General features: G+C 31.3%; 1 protein-coding gene and 1 long non-coding RNA gene across 4 annotated transcripts in view; one reads left to right on the top strand and one right to left on the bottom strand.

The window, feature by feature from the left end:
• The first annotated feature begins 307 nt into the window (after positions 1-307).
• On the top strand, positions 308-2,380 carry LOC127714190 (uncharacterized). Its single transcript, XR_007987606.1, has 3 exons — positions 308-631; positions 1,348-1,477; positions 1,844-2,380. It is a non-coding gene; the product is annotated as an uncharacterized LOC127714190 (long non-coding RNA).
• Positions 2,381-7,972: 5,592 nt separating this feature from the next.
• LOC127720938 (succinate-semialdehyde dehydrogenase, mitochondrial-like) overlaps positions 7,973-27,155 on the bottom strand; it is a 40,250-nt gene continuing 21,067 nt past the window's right edge. For all 3 annotated transcript variants that reach the window (XM_052227679.1, XM_052227674.1, XM_052227684.1), the window contains exons 8-12: positions 15,936-16,079; positions 14,788-14,946; positions 11,980-12,143; positions 10,615-10,673; positions 7,973-9,967 (exon numbers count right to left, since the gene is read on the bottom strand). In XM_052227679.1, the coding sequence (XP_052083639.1) occupies positions 9,762-9,967; positions 10,615-10,673; positions 11,980-12,143; positions 14,788-14,946; positions 15,936-16,079 (732 nt within the window). In that variant the 3' untranslated portion in view covers positions 7,973-9,761. The remainder of the gene's footprint in view (positions 9,968-10,614; positions 10,674-11,979; positions 12,144-14,787; positions 14,947-15,935; positions 16,080-27,155) is intronic.

Here is a 27,155-nt window from a genome sequence, read left to right as displayed (position 1 = left end):
ATGGTTATTAAGCTACACCTGGTCAAGAAACCAAGGCAAAATCTACGATTTGAACCGAAACTACCCAAACAAGCATGATATAGGCACAATACGATGTAGATTTTCAATATCACATCCGTATCAACCCGAGCACCGATCTAATCCCGAGAACTCTACTCAATGGCTCATATTGGTTGAGAGTTGAAAGGACGTTTGATATTGAAAGAAAAACATTCCATAAACACTTTATTTTATACTGAAAACAAGTTATTCTCACGACATGACGTTATACAGATTTTTTGGTTTTAATAAATCCTGTGCAACAGTGACATATATCCATATCATTACGATTGCCTTGTGGCTGGTCTATAATTTCCATTGATTGTATCACACATAAAATTTACCCGTATTTACTACTTAGTATATGCTAAATATGTATATAGCATGTATTTGTTTTAAACCAAAAATGACGACAACGTATTGGTATTTTTACATCAAACGGAAGTGATCATTTGCCCGAAGGAATTGATGCAACAACATTTGACGATAGTTGACCCTTGTTCTGTCATTTATCAGGTGGGAATATTCAATTTTGGTTAGAAAATATCTGAAAATTTGTCAAATGTTTATGGAAATGTCGAGAATTCGTTTGGTAAGTATCATTAACTCTTTTTTTTTCAAAATTTCATTTAGTTTAATATATTTCAAATCTTATTGAAACGCGTGTCCATTTACTTTCATTTAATTTAACCGTTTTATCATTATAATGATTTTTCTTTTCTTTTTTTGTATAAGCATTGCTTTTTATATGTTTTGATTGTGCTGCGATGAAACTTCCAAACGCCAATTAATTTATTCTCTGTAAATGATTAGATGCAAATTTATTCATGGACAAACAAACAAATACAATCGCATGTTAAAAATAAAAAATCAATAATAATGAAATAATAATAAAAAAAAAGATAAACTAGAGGAAAATCAACACAAAAGATGAAAATAAAGTTGAATATATAAAGTAGTTTATTCATTAATTCACAGTAGTCTTAGATTAAATGTAATGATATTTCTGTCGCATCGTTCATCGTTTTGTCAGTATGTGTTCGTTTTATATAGATAGGCACTTTCACTACAATAGTGAAATTGAGCTGCCCAAACCGTCTATTGTTAAGTCTTTTACCATGAAATTCAACCTTACAGCGGACAAAGTATATACGATCATATATCCTTTTTATAGATGAACTATATTGGGTAAATACGACTGTGTATAGGACAACCCTGTCGAATACCATAGACATTTTAAGTTGTGTGTGACTTTTATATGAAATCGGTTTTAAACAGCTTAAGTTCATGACAAATTTTGTATTTCAGATTGTTCTTGTCTCGTGCCAAATATTTTGTCTTGTTCAAAGTCTTAATACACTTGATGGAATATTTACTGGTACATTTTTGGATACTATCGCAAAGTCGCGGACAAATCCAGAAAAGACAGGATGTGACAGTAAGGAAATTATTATATGTGTTTATACCTTCAGAACACTCATTCAAGTATAATTCCCTATTTTTTTCCTTTATACCTTATCTGCAAACCCTATTCAGACCCTCATGTGAAGTAAAAAATAAAAACTGGAAATTAAAGTAGTCCTGTCCTTTCTATACAGACAAATAACATATATATGTAAGAAATTGTGAAATTGGAAAATATAAACGGCACTTCTCTGCAAATGAAAACTCATCAAGGCAAATCAAATTTCAGACAATAACTTTCAACAGGCACTTTTATTGTTATCGTATAAATTGCTATAATTAAAAAGTAAATACAAAATTTAGTAATGGTGAAATAATTCCATTTTTTGTTTTATTACAGAACAAACTGCTAACCAATCGAATCCTTACTTTTTTGGCACTACGGACCTCAAATGTCTTAATATAGAAGCAAAATTGCGAACAAAAGGTTATGATTTGCAAGATATTCAGGATCTCCGAGAGAAATTTCCACGTCTCATTGGTAAAAGATCTGTTGGGGAGAAAAATAAAACACAATCATCTGAGCCTCGGAATCAGTCACCATACAGAAGCACGTTACGCATTGTACATAGATGGATATTCTACGACGGGTACTTTATTGAATTCGGTGCTGGAAGCGGAAATATTGGCAACTATCAAGATGTTGGCAATAAGACAATATATTCTGCCCTAAACGGAAATGGCGGGAAAACAGATTCGAAATTTGATGAAAATAGCTTGTCCAATGCTAATATGCAAACAGTGTACCCCAAAAATGGGGATATATGTTCTGCCAAAATGGAGAGTGAAATAGCTGGGTATAGTTCCGTGCCATTGGAATGTTTATACAAATGTGCTAGAAGTTTCGTCTCCAAGTTTGGAAAGTATCATTTGATTAAAAATAACTGTCATCGTTTTGCTAATATATTATCAAATATTTTATGTACGGGAATTTGTCCTGAATGGTGCAAGTGACAACTTTTATTTGAGGATGATAAACGTTATTGTGATATTTTATATATACATACATATCCTGGAAATATGTGTCTTTGATTAAACAAATAAGACTGTGATATTTGATAAAACATATAAATAAGAAGATGTGGTATGAGTGCCAATGAGACAACAATCCATCCAAGTCACAATGTGTAAAAAGTGAACAATTATAGGTCAAAGTACGGCCTTCAATACGGAGCTTTGGCTCACACCGAACAGCAAGCTATAAAGGGCCCCAAAAAGACTAGTGTAAAACAATTCAAACAGGAAAACCAACGGTCTTATCTATATAAAAAACTAGAAACGAGGAACACTTATGAACCACACCAACAAACGACAACCACTGAACAACAGGCTCCTGACTTAGGACAGGTGCATGAAATGCAGCAGGTTTAAACGTTTTAACAGGCGCCAACCTTCACCATAACCTGAAACAGTGGTATAACATTACAACATAAAAAGGCACATAATAAAATATCAATTGAAATGACTTAACTCGATCAAAAAGACAATACACAAAAAAAACAAGAAAATATACACTGAACGAATAAGTTTGATCTATGACACAATATAAATAAAAAAGATGTTTCAATGTCAAAAAGACAACTTTAACCTGGAACAAAATTGCGTTAAATAAAGTAACGTACACAGGTAAATTTAAATATAATATATTTATATATATATATATATATATAAATTAAATGCATTACAACATGTACAAATTGTGTCAACATGTCAAATTAACACGAAAGTGCGATTTGAGAGTACCCGCAGTTACTGAACGCTAGTTAAAAGCCAAAAACAATTAATAATAAAAAATCATGCATCAGAGACTAAAATCAATCAAAACACATCCCAGGCAGGGATTTAGTGTTTTAATGCCATGGACAGTCAAAGAAGACATGACTTGTGATACTTATTTCAAACGGGTTAGCACATCCTAATTGTTACGGTGATGTTGTTTACCGAGCCCGGAAATTTAGATACGACCCGGGTAAACTTATCGATCCTTTAAATAAACTTATTCTAAATGGTTACCAATTCAACGCTGTAATTAGATCTTTGAATATTGTTTTTTTATTGGTATTTATATTGATTTTGTTATCAATAAATTAAAATCTAACTAAATATTATTTTTATATACATGTATGCACATCCATGGCTCTACAATCTGTCAATACCTGTATCTTGACATTGCAGAAAGTCGTGTTTTCTCTGACTGTTAATGACTTCTTTACACTAAATCCATTGCATGTTGGATGTGTACTGATTAATATTCAACTTAGTCTTAGATGCATGTTTTTTTTATTAGTTGTTATTGGCTTTGGACTAGCTGTCAGTAACTGTGAGTACTCTCAGATCTGTACTTGTGGGGATGTATAAGTACCCTGTCACGTCAAGTCTGTGTTTTTGTTAGATGTATTTCTGCTTTGTATCTATCTGATGAGTTAAGTAAGCCCTTTTCAACTGATTTTTATAGTTTGTTCTTATGTTGCACTGTTACACCACTGTCCCAGGTTATGGAGAGGGTTGGCGCCTTCAAACTAGTTTAACCCCGCCACATTCTGTATGTGCCTGTCCCAAGTCGGGAGCCTGTAATTCAGTGGTTGTCTTTTGTTGCTGTATATCATAGTTGTTTTTTGTTCATTATATTGAACATAAATCAGTCCCTTAGTTTTCTCGTTTGAATTGTTTTACATTTGCCATTTCGGGGCCTTTTATGGCTGACTTTGCGCTCATTGTTGAAGACCGTACGGTGACCTGTAGTTGTTAACTTTTATGTCATTTGGTCTCTTGTGTAGAGTTGTCTCATTGGCAATTATACCACATCTTCTTATTTTTATATATACATATTAATTATTAGTTATATTTTCCCTAACATTTAATCAACACAAAACGCTAATTTGGAATGATTCCTCTGTACTATAGTATCTTAATTTGATCATACTTAAGGGTTCTTTAATTGCAGGGATTTTGCAGTCTCCGAATGTTATTCGTCTAAGTCCGGCGAATCAAAAGTAAAAAAAAATGTATCATAACTAATATATTGAGCTTTCAAAACGACTATGATCCATAAAAATCCGTATTTAATTTCACAAGTAAGTGGACACCACTTAAATAACAACCATGGATGCATTGGTCATCCTTTTGTTATGGTTGAACTTTGAATGGCTATAGAGCTCCCACTCCACTGCATGGAATTTTAATGTTCTGTATTAGATATGCATTTCAAAGCATTGCCGAACCAAACCTTTTCACATTTCCATAGGTATCAAATAAGCAAACATTAACAATGTTACTGCTATAAGCTGTCTTGGACGTTTCATTCGCGGGAGGATCTATTGTTGTGAGGCAGTTTCCTTTTTGGTAATTGTATGGTATTGGTATGGGCTCGATACCATAGTACTTCAGAAATCAGTTACTGATTAATCCCTTCTTTGTTAGTCTATTCTGACACTACTATAATAACACATTTTGTTATAGCGCGAGAAGTCTTAGGTCTATTACAGCTTTAACTTCTTTCTTAGAAAGCGATGTGACACATTATGGTGACATGTATGAGTTGTATTAGAATAAGTGTTTTGTCAATAACATATGATAATTATATTCCGCTGAGTCCCTAGTCATTTCAAATATCCAAAATTTTGTTTTTACGTACGTTATATACGGTTAAGGTTTTTCTCTTTGTCGAAGGCAGAACGGTGGCAGATAAATGCTTACATCTACATCATTTGGACTCCGGTGGATAGTTGTCTCATTGGCAATCATACCCTATTTCCTTATTTTTATGTTGATATTTTACATGTGGTCTGATTGATATACTTGTACAATTATCGATCGTGCTAACGTACGATTGATTCGATCTCCAGTCATGTCAATGTTTGAGAGATATTGGAAGGAATACACTAGTTTCACATTGCATCCCTGATATAATGTCAATGGTAATATACTAGTTTTCTTTAACATTAAGTCTTGAAAAATCTAGAAAGTTGCCTGTATTATCGGTCTGCTTGAATTCACATGCGGTTTTCCTAGAATATACCAAATATCAAAGCAATAGGCATCAGTACCCTTATGCAGCTACTATACTACAAAACCTTTAAGATGATAACCGTTGGTTTACATTCATTCCTCGTGAACTGTTCACTAAACAGGAATAATACCAAATACTTCTGGTTGCATTTATAGGCCTTAACACAGACTGCACATGCACATCTAATATTAGAAAATTAATATTGTACCAAGTTTCATGGAGATACATAAACCATGAAAAAAGATCTGTGGTAAAAAGATGGGCTCTGAACAAAGGCAAAACTATTAAGTTCAAAGGGGCTCTGAAAAAATTCTAGTAGATTAAATCGTCAAATCGCTATGAACATTTAATATTAGGATTTAAACAATGTGTCACGTTTCATGTATGTCCAATAAACCATGTAAAAGGAGCTTTGATGATATTAAAGATAGACTCTAAACAGGTACACAGTGCAAAGGGGCATAACTCTGGATGACTTACTTAACTTAATCCACTTCGTCCCAAGGGGGACATAGGGCAACTACAGTTTCTCTCCATTTCTTCCTGTCCATGGCTGTTCGTTTTGTTTCTTTTCAGGTTGTTCCAATTTTGCTCAGCTCAGCTGTTAGTCCCCTGCGCCAGGTGTTTTTTTGGCCTTCCCCTTTTTCGATGTCCTTGAGGTTTCCATTCTAGGGCTTGCTTGGTAATGTTTGTGTCTTTTTTTCTGAGGGTATGCCCGATCCACTTCACTTTCTTGTTCTTATTATCTGAGTTGTTGGCTGTTGTTTGGTTTTTCTCCATAACGCATTGTTGGATATTTTGTTAGGCCATCTGATGTTGAGGATGTTTCTCAAACATTTATTGGCAAAAGTTTGGAATGATTTGATAGATGCAGCTGTTTCTCTCCAGGTTTCTGATCCGTATAAGAGTACAGATTTGACATTGATGGTAAATATCCTTAACTTTGTGCTAGTTCTTAAAGCATTACTCCTCCAAACAAGTTTAAGCATGGATAATACCTGCTGTGCTTTCTTTTTTCTCGCCGATATGTCTTCGTCTGTGCCTCCTGATGTACTGACAATACTTCCAAGGTAAGTGAATTGTTGTACATCTTCAACAGTAGAGTCGTCGATCTTTTATATAATAAGACAATCTTGCTGGTTTGTATTAAGCCTCATTGATTTAGTTTTCTGTGCGTTGATGTATAGGCCTGTTTGTTTTGCTACTGTTTCAAAACTTTTGGTCTGGTGTTGTGCATCTTGGAAGCGATGGAATAGTGTACAAATGTCATCAGCCAGTTCTAGGTCTTCAAGACGTGTTGTGAGAGTCCATTCAATGCCTTTCGGATCTTTGTAGGCTGATTTACCAACCCAGTCAACTACAATTAGGAAAAGGAGAGGAGAGAGAAGACAACCTTGACGTACCCCAGTTGTAACGGGGAATGGTTAGGTCATAGTTCCACCGTGTATAACTTGACAGGAAAATTGGTCGTATAGCAGTTTTATCTCTGGATAAAAGGACCAAAAATTATCCTATCCGTATACATTGTACATATCTGCATATTAGGACCTAACAAAGTCTCAACTTTCATGTAGTTACAATAAGCTACATAAGAGAATATCTGATGACAAGGAATGTGCTGAGCAAGTCTAAAATGTTCATGTCCAAATAAAGAGTGATAATGTACTGGTAACGGATGCGGACATCTTACCAATGCTCGCCTTAATGTTAGCCAATTATCATGTAAACAGAAATGATCAGCTTAATAATGAGTATATCATACCCACATCTATATCTGCATATCAAGATGGAAAACTGTATGTACCACACATAAATAAAGTTTTACTGACATGTTCAAAAAGATTTTTGTGGAACGTAGAAACATGCTCCTTTGGACTGTAGGAGGTCATGGGTTGATCCCAAGCCAGATCAAAACAGACTTGAAAATTGGTGTTTGCTGCTTCTCAGCTAAGTTCTTGGCATTTAGGAGTAAGAGCAAATCCTGGTTGACTGGGAGTCAGAATAATGTATCTGGGTATTGTCACATGGCTTCCTGCATACAGTTCCCTTGAGAATAAGCTTGTTTAAAAATCTGGGTCAGTATGTCAGTATTATACAACGCAGGGTTCATATTCAAATCCATTAACGTCTTCTTGTCCTGAAATGCATGTTATATTTACCACTGGATGTTTAACACCAACCTATCATTTCATCATCAGCAGCAGCATCATCTATGTTCAAAGGGGCATAACTCTCAAAAACTTGTTTGCACTAAATGATAAAAAAAAAACTCCATCCTGCAGTCATATTTCAACATGATGATCAATTTTTGTGAAATATTTGAGGGATATTGGCAAGGAATATTGAAATTGGTTGACAGACAAATGACATTGATAAACAGAAATTTCCCTCAAACTTTATTTGAAAAAAAACATGTTGATTATTCATGAGGCATTAGAAAGCTAAAGAAAAACAAAGAAATCTGCTTATTATATTTATTTATTTCTTAAAAATTAATATCCATAACATATGAAATATATATTTAAATTATTTCTAACAACCATTATAAAAGAGATAAATTTTCATTAATCTATCCATGACAAAAATCCTTCTAAATAATTTGACCATGATTAACTAAGTCTGCAGATTTCTCAAAGTTAATGCTGGCTTTTTTAGCAAATCTTAAACATATAAAATCAAATCATAAAATGTTTACTTTTATGATTCCTCTGTTCTTGTCAGGTGAAAAAATTTAAATTCTCCAGTGAACTAAACTAATCTTTGTAAATATTTCAACTTCTTACAGGTAGATTTTACTCATCAAATATAACAATGAAAAGTTTGTACATGTATAATCTGTATTGCAAGAAAAAAATACATTTAGAAAAATTTGGATTACCAATAAGAAAATCCATTTAAAAGCAGAATATAATCAACTTAGATGACAAGATCTGTTAAGTTATCTGAACATGTTTGCTGTTTAAACATTGAAAACATTATAATATAAATTCTGGTCATATGTTTACTTTTTCTACGATGATGTTACACCAAGTGTTAAACAACCATTAAAAGTGAATCAATCTATATGCCTGCCGATGGCACTGGGTAATAATGAAAAAATAAAACTGGCATAGTTTTTATGTCTCAATTATGAGTGCTTTTTTCACAGTTATATCTTATTACTGTTATACAGTTTTTACTAAAGAGTGATCAAGTTACATATGTTTGCATTTTATCTTAATCTTTCCTATTGAAGAAAGCTGTTGTTTTTTCGGTATGATTGTCATTCACAATAAATGTCTAACACTTTCATTTTACGTAAAATGGATATTTAAAGAGATATATCACTAGCTTTTTAAATGAACGAAACTTGCTATAAAGGGCAAAAATCTACAACACAACTAAACAGTGTTGGATATGTATATTTTTTCGACAACATAATTATGACAAATTTGATTAGTTAGCACTAACAGAGCAAACTTCCCAATTGTATCTTCTTGATTATCATTTAATTAATAGAGCTGTATTCTTAATTTTATTTGTTTGAATATATTGCATAAATAGAGAAATATTCCTTTTTTAAAATTTGTTAAAAGTTCCTTAAGGTAGAATGCCACTTTTAAACTGAATATATATCCAACTGATGATCTATGGTACTGATTTAATCTATGAGTCAGTATCATGTTTTTTCTCTTAAATTAGCAACCATTTAAATAAAACTGAAAACTGATACAGTTTTCTTGGAAATCACTTCAAAAACCGTCTAATAAAACTGATAGATAATATTGTAGAAATACACCAAGAATTATAACTTGTCAATGAATAAAAAAATATGTGATTAGCCTGAGGAATAAACATCACATAGAAATTAAATGATTTTAACTGCAAATCAACCAATTTTTTTAAACAATTTTGTAAAATAACAAAAAATAAAATGGAGCTTTACTTATTTATCAGTTTATGCTTAACTCATCAACCAGTTAAAAAGATCCCCCCCCCTAAAAAAAAAGATTTATATTTAATAATTTCTCATCATTGTTTTGACATCAAATTTATAAAAAGCAACTTTCAAATAAACCCACCAGTACTTTTACCTCAGAATCATATTCACTACTGTAAAAACTTATTGGTGTCTGCAGTAAAACTCAGATATTCTCCCTTGACAAATAAAGTTTCCAAAAAAATATATGGCATATAATTAGAAGTGTCTGTCAACCTTAAGAAACATATAAATAACAACTGGTTATTCATTGAAATCATTGACAAAAATCTACATTCCTCCTAAACAGACATATTTGATTTCTAAATATTCATTCAGTCCGTATTTACTGCCTTCTGACCCAAGACCAGATTCTTTCCAGCCCCCAAATGGAGCCTCTGTCATTGAAAACAAGCCTTCATTGACACCAATAAGTCCATACTCTAATTTTTCAGCCATCCTCCAGATCTGACTGATATTCTGTGAGAAGAAGTACCCTGAAACAGAAAATAATCATGCCATGACGAATTTTGTGAATAACTTTCAAAGCAGTTGCTGCTTGTTAGTGCAAGGAACACTGCAGAAAATATAATTGCTTTTTCAATATCACATCCGTTTCAACCCAGTGACACCAATATAAATCTGACAGCTCTAGCATTATGACTTTGATTAATTTTGCATTAAGGGTGATATCTTATAAGCAACTACAAAATAAAGGAATGATTTTTGGGGCTGATAATATATCATGCTTAATGATGAAAGTCCACATAAATATAAGTGAGCTTAATTTTAATTTTACGCATGAAAAGCTTTGGTTAAGTTTAGCATTATGGTCCAGATCTTAGCATATACATATCAGTAGATGCAGTTTGGTCAGAATGGCCAACACTAATACCTTCATGATTTACATTTAAAAAAACAGGACAGGGGATAAATTGTTGTTTATGATGACTCCATTTCATTATTTTACTGGTATTGAATCTGTATGATTAAAATTGACATTAAGTTCCATGAGGATAGGGATTTCATATTGTTTCAATTTAGTAGAGTTACTGTAATACTGTCATTTAAACATACAATATGAATGTTAACCCTTCTTCAGAATCTTTGTTTTTAAATAGTTCTTTATTGTAAACAAATATACCTGCTAAACCAGCAGTTGTTGTGTTTGCTATTTTAATAACCTCTTCTTCTGTTTTAAATCTGAAAATGAATGCAGAAGGTATATGGTATATTGAACTATAAACTATAAAAGCTTTTAAAATAGGTAAGAATTGGTTTTTTTTATTGGATGACGATGGCGATGAATTGGTGTTAAACGTCCAGTGGCAAATATTAAATGCATATCAGGATGTGAACAAATAAGAACCCTGCTTTGTACTAGACAGATATGCTGCGCCAGTTTTTTTAACATGCTAGATCACAAGGTAACAGTCGGCAGGAAGATATGTCCCCTATCCTGACACATTTTTCTTTGCTCTTACCCCAAAAGGCCCCATGCTAAGTCGAGAAGCAGCTAACACCTATTTTCAAGTTTTTGCATTTCTCATTGGAGGAGAAAAAATAAGAGTTAAATGTCCATAATACACTATTCTCTTGAAATATGTGTGCTTCTTTTACTCTTCTTCATTTTATATTATATTACAATGAAATAAAATACTCAAAACTTATGGCAAGATCAAGGTAATACCAGCATCCACTTTTAAAATGCTAGATTCAATTCAAAATATCTATAAAAATCCTTTTCCATTCAAGATGGAATAAATAATCTAAATCGTTTTATATATTTCTGTTTTATTCATTATTGAGGTGAATCAAGGGAGGTAATCTCTTCTTCTTGAAATTTATAATGGTTTGATACTGTAAATTCAGAACTTATTGGTATGTTTTTATTTTTTGCGAAAATTGCAACGGTATAGGTTTCACAAACATAACAACTAAAAATTTTAACAGCAATATTAATATTCACCATGACGTGTTTAGTTTTGATATAATTTATTTTTTACCATAATATATTTTCCTTATAACTTTTCAACACTATTTTTTTTTATAAAGATTTTAAATTCCCATACAGAGCACATATTATAGAGTATTTCATATAAGAACTATTGTTATATAACTTATAATTACATTACATGTATATTTCACGAGAATCCATTAGTTTGATTGGCTAACAACAATCGCGCATCATTCAAAAATTAACCTTCATATCAAAATGAATTGGTACATTCATGATGACACGTGCTTCCACAAAAAATTGCACAGGTTAATAAAAGAAAAATAAAAAAAAACTTTTTCACCTGTTCCTATTAGCATAAAAAAGTAATTATGAGAAATGAATGCTTCATTTTGCAATATTATTGGGTTGTAAAAGTGTTGATAGTGCACACATTTTTAGAAAGAAGTGCCTCGGCGCTTCATGCAAAATGTGTTTCGGTCAACACTTTTACACCCCAATAAGATTGCAAAAAGAAGCATTCATTTCTTAAATAACATAACTAAAACCTACTTGTGTACTGCAGCAATAGGACCAAATATTTCCTCTTTGGCACATTTCATGTCTAAGGTAACATCCTGTAGAAGTGTTGGTGCATAAAAGTTACCTCCCTTTTTCTGACCTCCCAGCACCAATTTTGCCCCCTTTTGGATTGCATCCTGGACATGTCCATCAACCTGTAATGACGTTATATATAAATTTACCAAAAAAAATATCTAAAGTTGAAAATGCAATTTCATACAAAATTAAATAATGCATTAATTTTAATACTGATTTCCACATTAAAAGCTGCTTAATCATAATAATTAAGCTCTAAGTACAATTATTTCTCCTGACCAGAATATAAAGCTTTGAAAACCTTTGTTCTTTTAAACATTTAGATGAAGGATCATAGATTCAGCTTTCCAAACAATATATTGTCTTATTGAAATAATCATTGTTGTCTGAATTCAGATATGAAGTGAATACTCAAGAGTCAGCAATCTACCAATATAAAACTACAAACACCAAGGTCAACTCTATCAACAATTAACAAACATTTCATATCATATAGCAAGCTCTAAATCATCGTAATACGAAAGACACAAGAATGCATGTGTTGTTGTCATAATATAAAGGATGGGAAACAGGAAGTAGGTGTCTGTGGGATCTGAAAAGTGCACACACATTACAACTCCTCACTATTGAGCAGCTGGTAAAATATGAAGTCACTCTATTGAGTAGTTTATGTGAACAAAGTGACAAAAAATGTATAATAAGTTTAAAATAAATTCAATGCAAATGACTATTCTATCTGAGAATCAGCTCTGAATTTCACAAATGGACAATTTACTTAACTAAAGGAAAGCATGCTAATCATCATACCAGAGATACAGTTCCTTGCTGGCATGTAAGTTAGATTGTCCCATATGTCCTTTCATTTAATAATGCCAACAAATAGATGACTTATCAGGGAAAAAATTACAGGACCTGCTTACTGTTAATTCAGAAATTATTGCGATGTTTTTATTATTGCGAAAAATGCGACAGGGTTATAATCACAATAATTTAAACTTGCATTTGAAATTTTTTATATGAATTAAACATGATTTTTCTCAATATCGCAAAAATTACAAGAGCTGTCAAAATGACAGTAAACCGGATTCTTTAACATTTATTTGTGTTCTGGCATTAATCAATATCACAAGGACCAAAACTCCTAATAGGTAAAATTTATGATCATCAATATCAAACTTGACTTCCATGTTGTCAACAATAACAACATATAAACTAGATAGAAAATGACCCTCTAGCAGGACAAACTGTGTGCCCTTAATGCATAAATTAAAAAAAAATTACTAAGTCCACCTACCTAGGATTTTGAAAATATCTAAAAAAAAAAATTAATGAATTGTATGGTTTTCAAATGGAAAGGCAAAAATCAAGCTTGACCTGTTTGACCATCTAGTTATCATAAGTGACATCATTTTGAAATATTAGAGAGCATATAAGTACACACACGTTTGTTCAGCAGGGGTGGGTAGGCAGAAATCATGAAGTCAAACAAGGAAGAGATAAGTTTATGAGACTTAAACCTTATAAAATATGAAACCATAGTATCTTGTGGTCACTCCAATAACTTTCTAGGCTCCCACTTTCAAACTGTTGTTGTCTTGTAATATAGGCATGGTCAATGGAAGAATGATTGTCTGTGGTTTCATCGATATGAGCTTGGCCTAAATTAAGTGCATGCATAGTACTCTGAAGTTTTTTCAACTGCGTAGTTTGTTTGAATTGGTCAATATTGATATCTCCAAGAAGAACTGTGTAATGATTGGGTGTCACAACAGAATGTATTGTATCACAAATGCTGTCCACATTGGTTGATGGATGACAGTATATCGATGTCAGACAATAGTGCCAATAATACTCGGGTAACACAATTTTTCAATCTTTCAAGAACCGAAAGGTTTGGTTGAACGGTTCATGAGTAAATGCACGGACACGACAATTTTTAAACTTTCAAGAACCGTAACTCCTGAATGGTACAAGTCAAAATCGTGATTATTGAACTTGACCTCCATTTTGTTGTCAGTAACAACATATTAAAATTTAAAAAGGTTTGGTTGAACAGTTCATGAGTAAATGCACGGACACAACATTTTTTAAACTTTCAAGAACCGTAACTCCTGAACGGTAAAAGTCAAAATCGTCATTATTGAACTTGACCTCCATTTTGTTGTCAGTAACAACATATTAAAATTTAAAAAGGTTTGGTTGAACAGTTCATGAGTAAATGCACGGACACGACATTTTTTAAACTTTCAAGAACCGTAACTCCTGAACGGTAAAAGTCAAAATCGTCATTATTGAACTTGACCTCCATTTTGTTGTCAGTAACAACATATTAAAATTTAAAAAGGTTTGGTTGAACGGTTCATGAGTAAATGCACGGACACGACATTTTTTAAACTTTCAAGAACCGTAACTCCTGAACGGTAAAAGTCAAAATCGTCATTATTAAACTTGACCTCCATTTTGTTGTCAGTAACAACATATTAAAATTTTAAAAGGTTTGGTTGAATGGTTTATGAGTAAATGCACGGACAACATTTGGTTGTCGCCCGCCCGCCCGCCCGCCCGCCCCGACCGACCGACCGACCGCCGTACATCCCCAAATCAATAACCGACATTTTTGACACAAAAATCCGGTTAAAAATCGCATTTTAGTCTAAAATGACAAAATCGCAATAATAAATGCACGCCATTATTTCTGAATATTACTGTATATTTAAGAAAAATGAATATGGGTATACATAAAATGTTTCTTTAAACACATGCCTTTTCCACTGCATTGTGATTTATCAATGGCCCTTGGGTTGTACCAGATTCAAATCCATCACCAACTTTGAGATCTCTGGTCATCACCTCTGCAAGCTTTTGAATATATTTCGGGTAAATACCTTCTTGAACTAGAATTCTATTGGCACACACACAGGTCTGAAAAAATATAATTTTCTTTCTTTCTACAAAAATATATATTTTATATATATTCACTTATTGAGAATATTCAGTGACTAGTAAAGCATTAATCAAAACTGACATTAAATTTTAATAGCATTATTTTGAAATGGCAAAAAGTGACCTAAAAATTGAGTAAGTTGTAACTGTACAAATGTATGATGGGTGTGGTTTAGAACCTAAATATATTTCTTATTGTCTTATTTATGAAATTTCTACAGTTGTGTTTACTGGACATAAAAAGGGAAAAATCATACTTCCATTTTCTTTTAACATAACAAAGAAGGGATTTATTGTCAATGACAGCTGACATAACTATTTAGGCTTTTGTTAGGCAAGGAATGATTTAGTTTGTAGGTGGACTTCACTAGGATTACTTATCATTCTTTGCATATGTTTCTTAGAAATAATGTCATTTATCAAGAATACTGAGAAGCATTCAGATGAAGAACAACAACAATATCCCTCTTATCCTTTTTAGATATAATAGTGATTTCCAACATATTCATTATTTTTTTTGTGTCATGTGCTTTTGTCTCATTTCTTTCCTTTCCAATGAAGAAATAAATTAACAGTCATAAAAAAGATATGCAGAGTATATTATGTATTAAGGTGGTACCAAACACCTTGACTAAAATTAATTTGGCTTGTTTAATTTTCATAAAATTTTGACAAAATATTTACTTTGACCCTTTGAAAAAAATATAAAAATTTCAAAACACTTGAACCTCAGACTTTATTGGAAAAATTTCATTGGATATATAGCAGTTTGACAATTACTAATTTTGATCATTGAAAAGCTTAATATTTCCTTAACAATAGAATGTGATTAAAACGTTCAGCTGATTTTTACAGACTTACCTCCCTGTATTGTTATGTACCACCTTAAACATATTTTTGTCCTTAAAAAGGCCGAACTTTAGAACAATATTTTTTTTATAAATAAACTGATAAAATTATTGTTCTACCTGTCCTGAACATCTAAATTTAGAGTTCATAGTTCCATTGACTGCCTGGTCAAGATCAGCACTATCAAACACAATGAATGGAGCATTTCCTCCCAACTCTAATGAAACTTTCTTCACTGTAGAGGCTGACTGCTGGAGCAATATCTAAAAATAGAGAGAGAGAATTTTTAAATTACATCTCTTGTACTATGAGGGGATATTTATTCTTACATAACTGTAACCAACTTGGTAGGGAAAAAACTTTCATTAATCCACTGGTATGTCGAAACCAATTTCTTTATACAAAGGATTTATTCATTTTCTTGGGTATACTTTTGTTGTGTTTCAGGGAAGGATACTTAAATTCAAATGTTCCAATATTCCCTACTGACTTTTAATATCTACATTCATGTGAAGACTTATAAACTTTAATATCTCATAGAGATTTAGATTATCACAAGGTTTTGACTCATGAACTATCTATTTAAAATACAATTTAAATTTTTTGAATATCAAAAATACACAAATAATAACTTAATCATGAATAAATCGTTCCAATATCAAATCTTAAGGAAATACTTTCCAATCTTTTCTCATAGCAATGGCCTTAAATCAAAAATGTTTATCTACAATGAATTAATACCGGGGGTAATTACTTAATCATGAATTAACCAGTTTAGTCACAAGAACCAAAAGATTACTCAAAATTTAGTAATCATTGCTTGGTGCAGTTCTTCAATGATCCAATTAGGATCAATAAAATGTTTAATCACAAAGATCAAAAGATTAATCAATATTTATTGATTACTGCTAATATTGGTAATCATTGTTTGAAAACAGTTCTTCAATGATCAAATTATCACTGCTAATATGTTTAATCACAAAGATCAAAAGATTAATCAATTCTAAGTGATTACAGCCAATATTGGTAATCATTGTTTGAAAATAGTTCATTTAATCATTCAATAATCACTGCTAATATGTTTAATTACCAAGATCAAAGAATTATGATTATAAAATAATCACAATGTATTTAGAACTAATAATTCTGATTTTTAAAACAGAAAATTTATTACTGTACATAATATGAAGTTCTTTATTATCATATATCATATTTATATATATGCAAACAATAATTTTAATTTCTAGAATCTTCAACTTATAAACTACAATTCAAAACCCTTGGTTGCAATTAAGGATTTTCTAATAAATCTGTTTTCAAAGGTGAAAATTGTGAGGAGAGGTGATGATTTAAATAAACTTATTTGGAAATATCATCACTATGTATATTATATTATTTTAAATGCATGTAGATCAATCTGAAATGTTATTTTGAATTTACTTTACATGCATATATCATATCAAAATAAAGAACAGATAAGACTTATTTTTTGCAAAACACTGTGTGAATTTATTTCTCATAATGGTCTGAAATATGTCTTTTATCGCACATAATATATATAATGTAGAAAAACACATCAAAATCTACACTATATAGTAAACTACTTTTCTTACAATAAAGATATTTCTATATATATTCATATTCTATGGGGGTTTAAACATGCATATAAAATATTTAAAAAATAAGACATTATATTTTATTTAATTTTTTCAACAATGAAAGTAGAAAAAAGTAGTTAAAGCAAACTTTTATTGCATTAAAACCTAAAGCATTCCATACCTTCACTAAAAAAATAAATATTTCTTTATATACTTTTTTCTTATTAAACAAATCTTTTGCATTTAATGAATTACTTAAAACTGTTCTCATTTCTTTTATTATTTTCTTATTGGGCATTCAGAGTATCAAAAAAATATATTATTTCTTACAGTTTTACAAATAAAAAAGAAGAACTTTGTTTATTTTATTAATTATTCTTAATGATTTATTGTTAAATCATAATCACAGTGATTCTTTGATTAGACCATGCTAGCTTGTGCTAATCACAGTAAACAGTAGAAGCCTACCTCACAGCCAATGAAAATGCATGAATAAAGTTCACTATTATTTTCAACCAATGGCAATCAAGTGTTTGGACGATAAGCCAAACATGGCACATGTGACACCATATTTAAGAAATTCACTTTTGAGTCAATTCATTATTCACTTATCAACTACCAATCTCAATCAATCATTGTGCTATTACTAAACAATCACTACAATAATGGCTGATTTCCTGGACTTCCTGTTGTCATCACCTACCAAGTCACCACTACCTATAGAGATCACATCTACTACCACACTAGAGGACATCATAGCTGCTACTATTCAAACAGACACCACTTCCTCAGATGTCACTACTCAACCAGATTCAACTGATACCACTTCTACTGATGATCTTACCAACACCACTGAAGATGATGAGGCCCTGGCTGCTGCTATCCTTGCGGAAGCAACAGCTCTTGAGCCTGAGACAGAAACTCGCCTTGCTGACTCACTCTTTGGTCTACTTGGATCACCACCACCAGAGCAACTACTCAGCGATAACTCAGCAGTCCTAGAACTACAGTCACTACTCAAGACAGAACTCAAACAGCAAACCATACCAGAGACTCTGATGAAGCTACTACACAAACCCAAAACCAGTGTATTTACCAGAGAGCAACAACTTCAACATCAGTTTACCAAACTCGAAGTCAACTACCAAACTCAGGTGTCTCAGCTATCCAGCTTCTTCAAGTACCAATCTGCTGTAATTGAGACTGAGCGTTACCAGTCACTTCACCAGAATGCTGCAAAACCACATCTACGAGATTCAATCAACAACCACTTTGATGAGCAACTACACAAGGCTATAGATAGGGTTGAGGTAATATATTAAACATTATTAAATAAATTAAATATGAAAAAAAAAAAAAATATTTTTGAAATAAATATTAATACAGAATTAATAAAAATTATTTAAATAAATTGTCCCCTAAAACAAAATATTTTATTTAGTTATGGCTGCAGATTTTTTTTTATTTTAATGACAAATAAAGATTAAGTTTATGTAACTGAGCCAGTCATTTTACCTATGCTTTGTTGTAATTAATGTATTTTTGTATTTATATTGACATGTTAATTCACTATCTCATTTATTTTACAGCTCAGTGTTATGAACCTCCAGCAATCAGTCACTGACCAGACACACACCAGTACCCATACTACTACCAAGATTCCAACTACCAGACCATTTAATGTCCGCTCTCGTCCACAGCTCTCACGTAGGTCCATCCAGCTCATGGAAGAATGGTACCACTGCAACATAGACCACCCATACCCAGACTCAACCATCATCCAGTCCATTGCACTTCAGGGGAACATCAGAGAAGAACAGGTCAAGAAATGGTTTGCCAACAAACGTAGCCGTTCACAGAACACCCACTCACGTACAGTCATCACCTCTCGTAAGATGTCATCTCGCTACAACAAGAACTCACACTACCAGCCTTACTAAAGATCTACATTGATGTGAAATTGTTTGTCATAAGTGCTATGAACTTCTTTCTTTTAAGTTCTATGATCTTTTGTTTGTTTACTTAGTGCTATGAATTTTTATTTGTTTGTCCTATGTGCTAATAACTTATACTTGATAACTGAAATTTATTGCTTAAATTTGTTTTATTATGTATTATACTGTAAATCATGTTATTAATGTGCCACATGCTAATAAATAATTATAATTCTATTATTCCTTACTTATTTTTTTATAGAAAATATAAAATACAAACAAAATAAAAACATATATTATAAACAACTATTTACAGTTACAATCAACAGGAAACAAAAATGATATACTTAATGTACAAGACTTGTCTTGACTATAAGTCTCCATTTATAATCTAGAAAAAAATACAGTACACAAAAATAATAACGAATCGGCAGTCAGCAAAATTTATACTATAATAGTCAATTTTATAAAATAAAATAAATAATTGAAACTATATCTATTTTACAGACCTGTTTTAACTCTTGAATATCATCAACAAATATGTTTTGATTATGGATGTAGTTGTGTCAGGTTTCAGAATTTTTGTCAGATGTTTGGACTCCTTGGGTTTTTTCTTAGGATACAGGGTAAAATATTATGTCCCATATCACCCACTTTTCTTTTCATATAAGACTTCAATAGCTCATAAAAGGTTATTTACCAAAATTTAAGCAGATTATAGATTTCTTTTCTTATAATTTGATACCCAAATAATGTCAATGCTAAATATAAGGTTAAAATTTCTATGTGGAAAAAGAGAGGGAGAAAAAGTTCCTACCTGAATGAAAGTTTATATTCTCCATTAGTTATGACATAATTACAATAGGAAATATGTAAATATGTTCCCTGTGTTCTTACCTCTTTATAAAAGACAACAATCAGGAGCAATATATATGAAATGCCTCAAAATAAAGCTAGTTATAAAAATAAAGGTTGATAACTCTTAGACCACAAACATCTATCTGTCAATTTTCTGCATTATTCAGTAAAAAATATTAAGAACCACAGTTCGAAATGTGTTGATACATGATTTGTGGTTTTCCCTTCGTATAGTTTGCTAAATTTCAAATCAGAAATTTAATCCCAGACTGTCTGTAAAAGTTAACTGTAAAAAAACGAGGTCCATCTATCAAAAAAATACTAAAAATGAAAAAAAAAAATATTTTCAAAGCTTTGCTTCAGACATTATCTCTTAATCATAAAAAAGCTTCAACCAACATTTCATAAAACTCTATGAAGGTTTGACAAAGAAATTGATGTTTAACAAACTTTAACCCCAGAGTGTATCTACTTGTTAACTACAAAAGACCTCAGACTGTATCTACTTGTTAACTACAAAAGACCCCAGACTGTATCTACTTGTTAACTACAAAAGACCCCAGACTGTATCTACTTGTTAACTACAAAAGACTAAGTCCATTTATCATAAAAATACAGAAAAATGAAAATAAATATTTTCAAAATTTTGCTCTGGATACTGTATTTTGGTCATAAACAAGCTTCTGTCCAAATTTCATAAATTTCCATGAAAGTTTGAAAAAGTTATAAATGACTAAATAACTTTAACATCAGATTGAGCCTGAGTGTTAACTGTAAAAAAAAACTATGTCAATTTATCAGTAATACGGAAAAAAAAAGAAGAATTATTTTCAAAATTTGGCTGTGGAAACTGTCTTTTGGTCATAAACAAACTTCTGTCCAAATTTCATAAAATTCCATGTAGGTTTGACAAAGTTATTGATGTTTAAAAAACCTTTTACCTCAGACTAAATCTGAATGTTAAAGGGAAAATTCACGATTTTTTTACTTATCAGCTTATTATGTTCATAATACAATAAAAAACATATTCCCCAAGTTTTATTTGGATATGAACATTAATAAAGAAGAAAATTGGGAATTATTATTTTTATTTATTCGAACTTCCTGACTTCTGTGACGTAGTTTAAGTCTTTTTGCATGCTGGGAGTGGATTAATCTCATTTTAAGTCTTGTTCGTTAATCATATAATAACGCGATTTAAAGCGCATCGACGACTTTTGACATAGCTATTAACCAACTAATAATTCAGAAAGAAAAGTGATCAGCCGTGCATCTTTTAAAATTAAAATGTACGATTTATATTTTAAGGATTTCTGATATGATTATAGTAATAAAAGTAAATCATACAATAGAATGTTTTTATGATTTTTTTCCGACGGATATGGCGAACAAACATATATAACTGATAGTGTAATAGAAATGCATGTTTGTATTCTCACCTATTACTTCAGTCGAGGGTGTCTTACTATACAAATCCTTGCTTCAGTCTAGAACTGTGTAAATACAATGCATGTGTATTATACTGACACTACCTGGTAAAGGTGTGGTTAAATTCACGATAATTAAAAGATTAGCATTATGTAATTTTAATCCTTTGATCTTCACTAGAGTGTTGTTTGGCCTCAAGGGTTCACCGTTGCAGGTATGAAAAACATGAAGAAAAAAACAGACCTATAAAACAGAAGTGCAGGTTTGAGACAGATTTTTTAAAAATCATTTTGGGAGGAATATGGTGGTAAAATACCTGAATCGCCGTTATACATCTTTTTAATATTTTACGTTAGCTCAGTTTTTAAATAAATAGGTGAGTTTTTTGTTGTAACATCGAAATTCTGAATTACTTTAAATTTAATATTTTTATAAATAAAAATGGCCCACGAAAACGAGCGTATAAATCAAAACTGTACTATTTTAAATTATCATCAGTAACCTTGAATATTTAAATGTGCAGATAAAATTACCAGTTACATTAATATAGTTTGGTCCGCCCAAAGCGATCTACATTGACCTAATCAGGAATGCCCTTATCAAAATATTCTAAATCTCACAATGTAGAAATTCTTTAGCTATTTGATCAACGATGTTCAAAAATTTTTACAAAATCAATCTAACGTCAACTTTCCCTTTTTAAATGGAGACAGATCGGCAGAATTAATTTTTAATATGCTTTTATCTTGCACCTTTGCAAGACTTATCATTCTTACATAAACCCACTCTAAACCAGAGACACACATACGTCTTTTTTTAACTGACAAGATACTCCTAAAGCAGACAAGCAGTATATTCTTTAAATTTCTGTGATTTAATACCAAGAAAGAAAAAAAAATCCCGTAATTAATTTGATACTCAATATTTTTCCTGGAAAATATGCACATCATCATTGGGTCTGAAAAAAAGATAATAATTTGGTATACAGAACATGCAGAAGTGTGAATGTAAAAAAACCTAATTTTTATATCAGAAACCATTATAAATGTGAACCTGTATACGTAAGACCTCATGGGACTTCACCTAACCACATTCAGGTAATATACAAGTAGCTCTGTAATACCCGGAAATGTCAAGGTTAATCACTACCGATAAAGAATGTAGCAATGCAAAGAAAATTCTGACGATTGTGAAGCATGACCATTCATGATTTTAAAGGCGTCTTAGGTGGGATATTGCCGGAACGATTTAAATTCCTACTAGATTTTTTTCTTAATTTAAATCACTGAACTGGAAAAAAAAAGAAAACTACGTCAAAGAACAGAATTCTTCTTGTAAATTCATAAATACAACGTTCTTATTTTGTAACTTTCGATAGACTTGACCTCCAACCCCCCCCCCCCCCCCCATGTCTCTGTTAACTTATAAAAATAACAGGAAAGTATAAAGTAAACTTGAAAAAGATTTTTGATGAATACTATGCAACCGCGACACCCCTTTTGATCACAGCGTACATGCATGTATTTAAATGACTGTCCGTTATTTCGATTAAGAATTGCAATCGTACGTAAAATCCTATTATAGTTCATGGTGAGACTTTTTCTGCCAGATACGCGACTTTTCGTATTTATATTTTCTCTCATATTACTCTCATTTAATATTTTATGCATAAGTGCAATATTAAGAATGGTTTATCCCCCCTTTTTAAGCTAACTAAATAAATTACTCAACCCTCTAGCTGACCAGACGTTAATACAACTTCTATCAGTCTATTCGGAGTGAAGTTTCTTTATTTCTTCAAATTAGCTTTTTGGGGATCATTAGTGTACGTCCAGTTGCATATATATTACATGCATGTCGGAACAGGAAAGTTGACATGAGGTACTACCGGTATTAGAACCATGTTCACATTATTATACATAATACACAACCATTGAGATGATGATGACTTTCTTAAACTGTTCAAAATAATCTAATTGAAATAAAAATCTGTGATTTTACTATGTGCATAACTACGATGAACCAAAGCAAGTTAGATATCGACCTGTATTTAAATCAGATTGGTTTTGGATGTTTCTCTCGTATATTCAATATACATGTATATATTCTAAATTGCGACAATCTATAGTTCCGTAACCTTCTATCTAGGCGTATAATCCAATGATCGACAAGTGCGTACATTTTGTTAAATCAATATTTGTATGTTTCAAAATGTCCATAATTATTGACAACGAGTAATTACTTACATTTTCCCCAATTTACGTTTGGAATATATGTAAATATATTTTCATTTTATCAAACCTTTTTTTTTGAATTATTTAGATTTTCATAAATATTCTTTACACCATAAATGTTATTTATAAAGCAGCGTATGAGACAATCAGAGTTTAGTCATATATATATAATGGCTATTATATCTATGGTTTAGTAAAGACTAGTATATCACTAGTATATCACTATCAGACACGCAAGACAAAGATGCATATTCACCTGATAGTTTCAAAATGGAAAGTTACAAGTTATCGGCCGTGTACACTTCTCAATACCCTCAGAGGTGAAGTGATGTACGAACTTGCTTTATGTAATTGTGTAATAAGAGTTTTACAGCCCGACAGGAAATCGCTTGAATACCTGGACGTGTCAAATTACAATACCTCTGGGAACAATTCCTTTAGCCATGCTGGTGATCAGATAAGGGAAGGTCCGAATTTATTTAAATAAGATTATTACATAAAAGAATTATGAACACACTAGATTTTCGAAATCAATTTTACACGTAACACTTATTTATCACTTTGAACTTTTTAACTAATTTCCATTTAAATTTCTTGTTTCAAAAACTTAGTAAAAAAAAAAACAGTTTCAAAACGACAGACCATAGTACTAGTTATTCAAAAAAAATTATATATAATTAAATTTTCCGTATCAAGTTAGTTAGGAAAGGTTGCATGCACAACCATGTCTATTATTATCTTTTTTCTGTTTATGCTTTCCTTGTCAGGTAAAACAACCGTACGCTTGACAAGATATCGACACTCAATTACGGCTATGTTAGGTTACTGCTTTTTTTGGTCCTTTGTGGTTTATAGATATCGTGGTTTCTATTCGGGGATTATGTCAAAATGGCCACACGCGGAGAAGTAATACTCTAAATTTAAAATCGATGGTGATCTCTTATCTAGCAGAATTAAACTTTAATATTTATGAATTTATGCTTTTTTATACATAATCAACATAATATCAATTTTTCATTTTTTTGCGAAGTATCCCTTTAACTGTAAAAAAATCTAAATCCATTTATCAGTAAAATATGGAAAAATGAAAACAAATGTTTTCAAAATTTTGCTCTGCTTACTGTCTTTTGGTCATAAACAAGCTTCTAACCAAATTTCATAAAATTCAATGAAGGTTTAACACAGTTATTGATGACTGAAAAACTTTAACCTCAGACTAAATCTGAATGTTACCTGTAAAAAAACTAAATCAATTTATCAAACAAGAGTGCACAAGCTGAAATATCTCGCCTTCTATACTGACCATTGATTTTATGTTGATAGTCCTCAATATAAAGTTTTACTACAATTATCAAATTAACATAAACATGATCTAAGAAAATGAGTTCAAGGTCAGATAAACCAAGCCGGAAATACAAGTACACCTTACAATCATTTCATACACCGAACATAGTTGACCTACTGCTTATAGTATACAAGAAACAGACCAACCCAAGAAAACTTTATATTGACCAATGAACCATGAAAATGAGGTCAAGATCAGATGAACCCTGCCAGATGAACATGCACACCTTTAAATTATTCTATGCATCAAATATAAGCAAAAAACATATTGCTTATAGTATCTAAGAAACAAACTTAACCAGGAAAACTTAACATTGACCAATGAACCGCGAAAATGAGGTCAAGGCGAAATAAAATCTGCCAGACTGACATGTACATTGTAAAATATTTCCATACACCAAATGTAAACTGCCTGACAGACACGAGGACCTTGCAAGGTATGCACATACCAGATATAGTTATTCTTTTTCTCATAATAAGAGAGAAATAAACATCACAAAAAAATCTTAACTTTTTTTTCTAGTAGTCACTGAACCATGAAAATGAGGTCAAGGACAATGGACATACGACAGACGGAAACTTCATACCATAAGGCATCTATATACAAAATATGAAGCATCCAGGTATTCTACCTTCTGAAATATTAAGGTTTTAAGTAGTTAGTTAACACTACCGTCGCCGCCGCCACTGCAGCAGGCTCAACAATAAAATCTTAAGTGATATTTACTCAAATTCGCTAACTCACTGCAACAAAGTTGTTCTATTTATATAAATGATATATTGCCCCTTATTTACCAATAAATAGTAAAACAGTATAATTTCATAATTTTGTTTTCATCCTCAATAAAGTTGAATTAAGACTTAAGCCTTGGGATGATAGGGGGGGGGGGGGTCTCAAGATAATACCAGGGCCGATATGGAAAAGGTCATGTATTGATCTGTATGCATCATACGACTAGTTTACATGTTAGTAGTTTTTACTTGACAGCAAAAAACTGTAATTGCTAAAAATACATCCCACAGGACCTATTTGATACAAGAAGTAGGCAACTCTATTAAATGTTCAATCAATGAATAAAAATATTAGGCTTTCTCAACACATGTTTTCTTAAAAATGCAAAATATCTTTATACACTTCAAGTACTTAAGTCTGTAAGGAATTAGCATTAAAAAAAGTAGAAAAGTATTTCATAAAATTAAAATTCCACTTTTGTTTTCTCCTCTTATTTTTTTTCAAATGTCATTTTACTTTTATCATAATAAGATGGTTGAAAAATAATTTGAAAAGTGGATATTTTATCAACATCATACACTATCAATTTTAAATAAATGAATAAATAATTACTAAATCAAGAATTAACCAGTTTAGTTACAAAAACCAAAAGATTAATCAAAATTTAGTAATTATTGTATGAAAACATTTTTTCAATGATCCAATTATGACCAATAAAATTTTTAATTACAAGATCAAAAGATTTATCAAAATTTAGTAATCATTTTAGAAAACAGTTCATCCAATGATCCAAAAATCACTGCTAATATGTTTAATCACAAAGATCAAAAGATTAATCAAAACTTGGTCATTACTGTTTACATTGGTAATCATTGTTTGAAAACATTCAATAATCAGTGCTAATTTGTTTAATCACAAAGATCAGAAGATTAATCAATTCTTACTGATTACTTAGTGATTACTGCTAACATTGGTAATCATTGTTTAAAAACAGTTTATTTAATGATCCAATAATCACTGCTAAATATGTTTAATCACCAAGATCAAAAGAATAATGATTAAAAAATAATCACAATGGATTTAGAACTAATTACTAAATAAAACTGTTTCTGATTTCTAAAAAAAGAAAATTGTTTACAAATTCAGAAAATCAATAAAGAATGATAAAAAATAAACATTTTTTGAAAATGATATATGATGATAAAGAACT

Source organism: Mytilus californianus, unplaced genomic scaffold, assembly GCF_021869535.1.
Source record: "Mytilus californianus isolate M0D057914Y unplaced genomic scaffold, xbMytCali1.0.p SCAF_1, whole genome shotgun sequence".
In the NCBI taxonomy this organism is placed as follows: Eukaryota; Metazoa; Mollusca; class Bivalvia; order Mytilida; family Mytilidae; genus Mytilus; species Mytilus californianus.
Note: the sequence above shows the minus strand (reverse complement) of the source record. Positions and strands in the feature narration are given on the sequence as shown.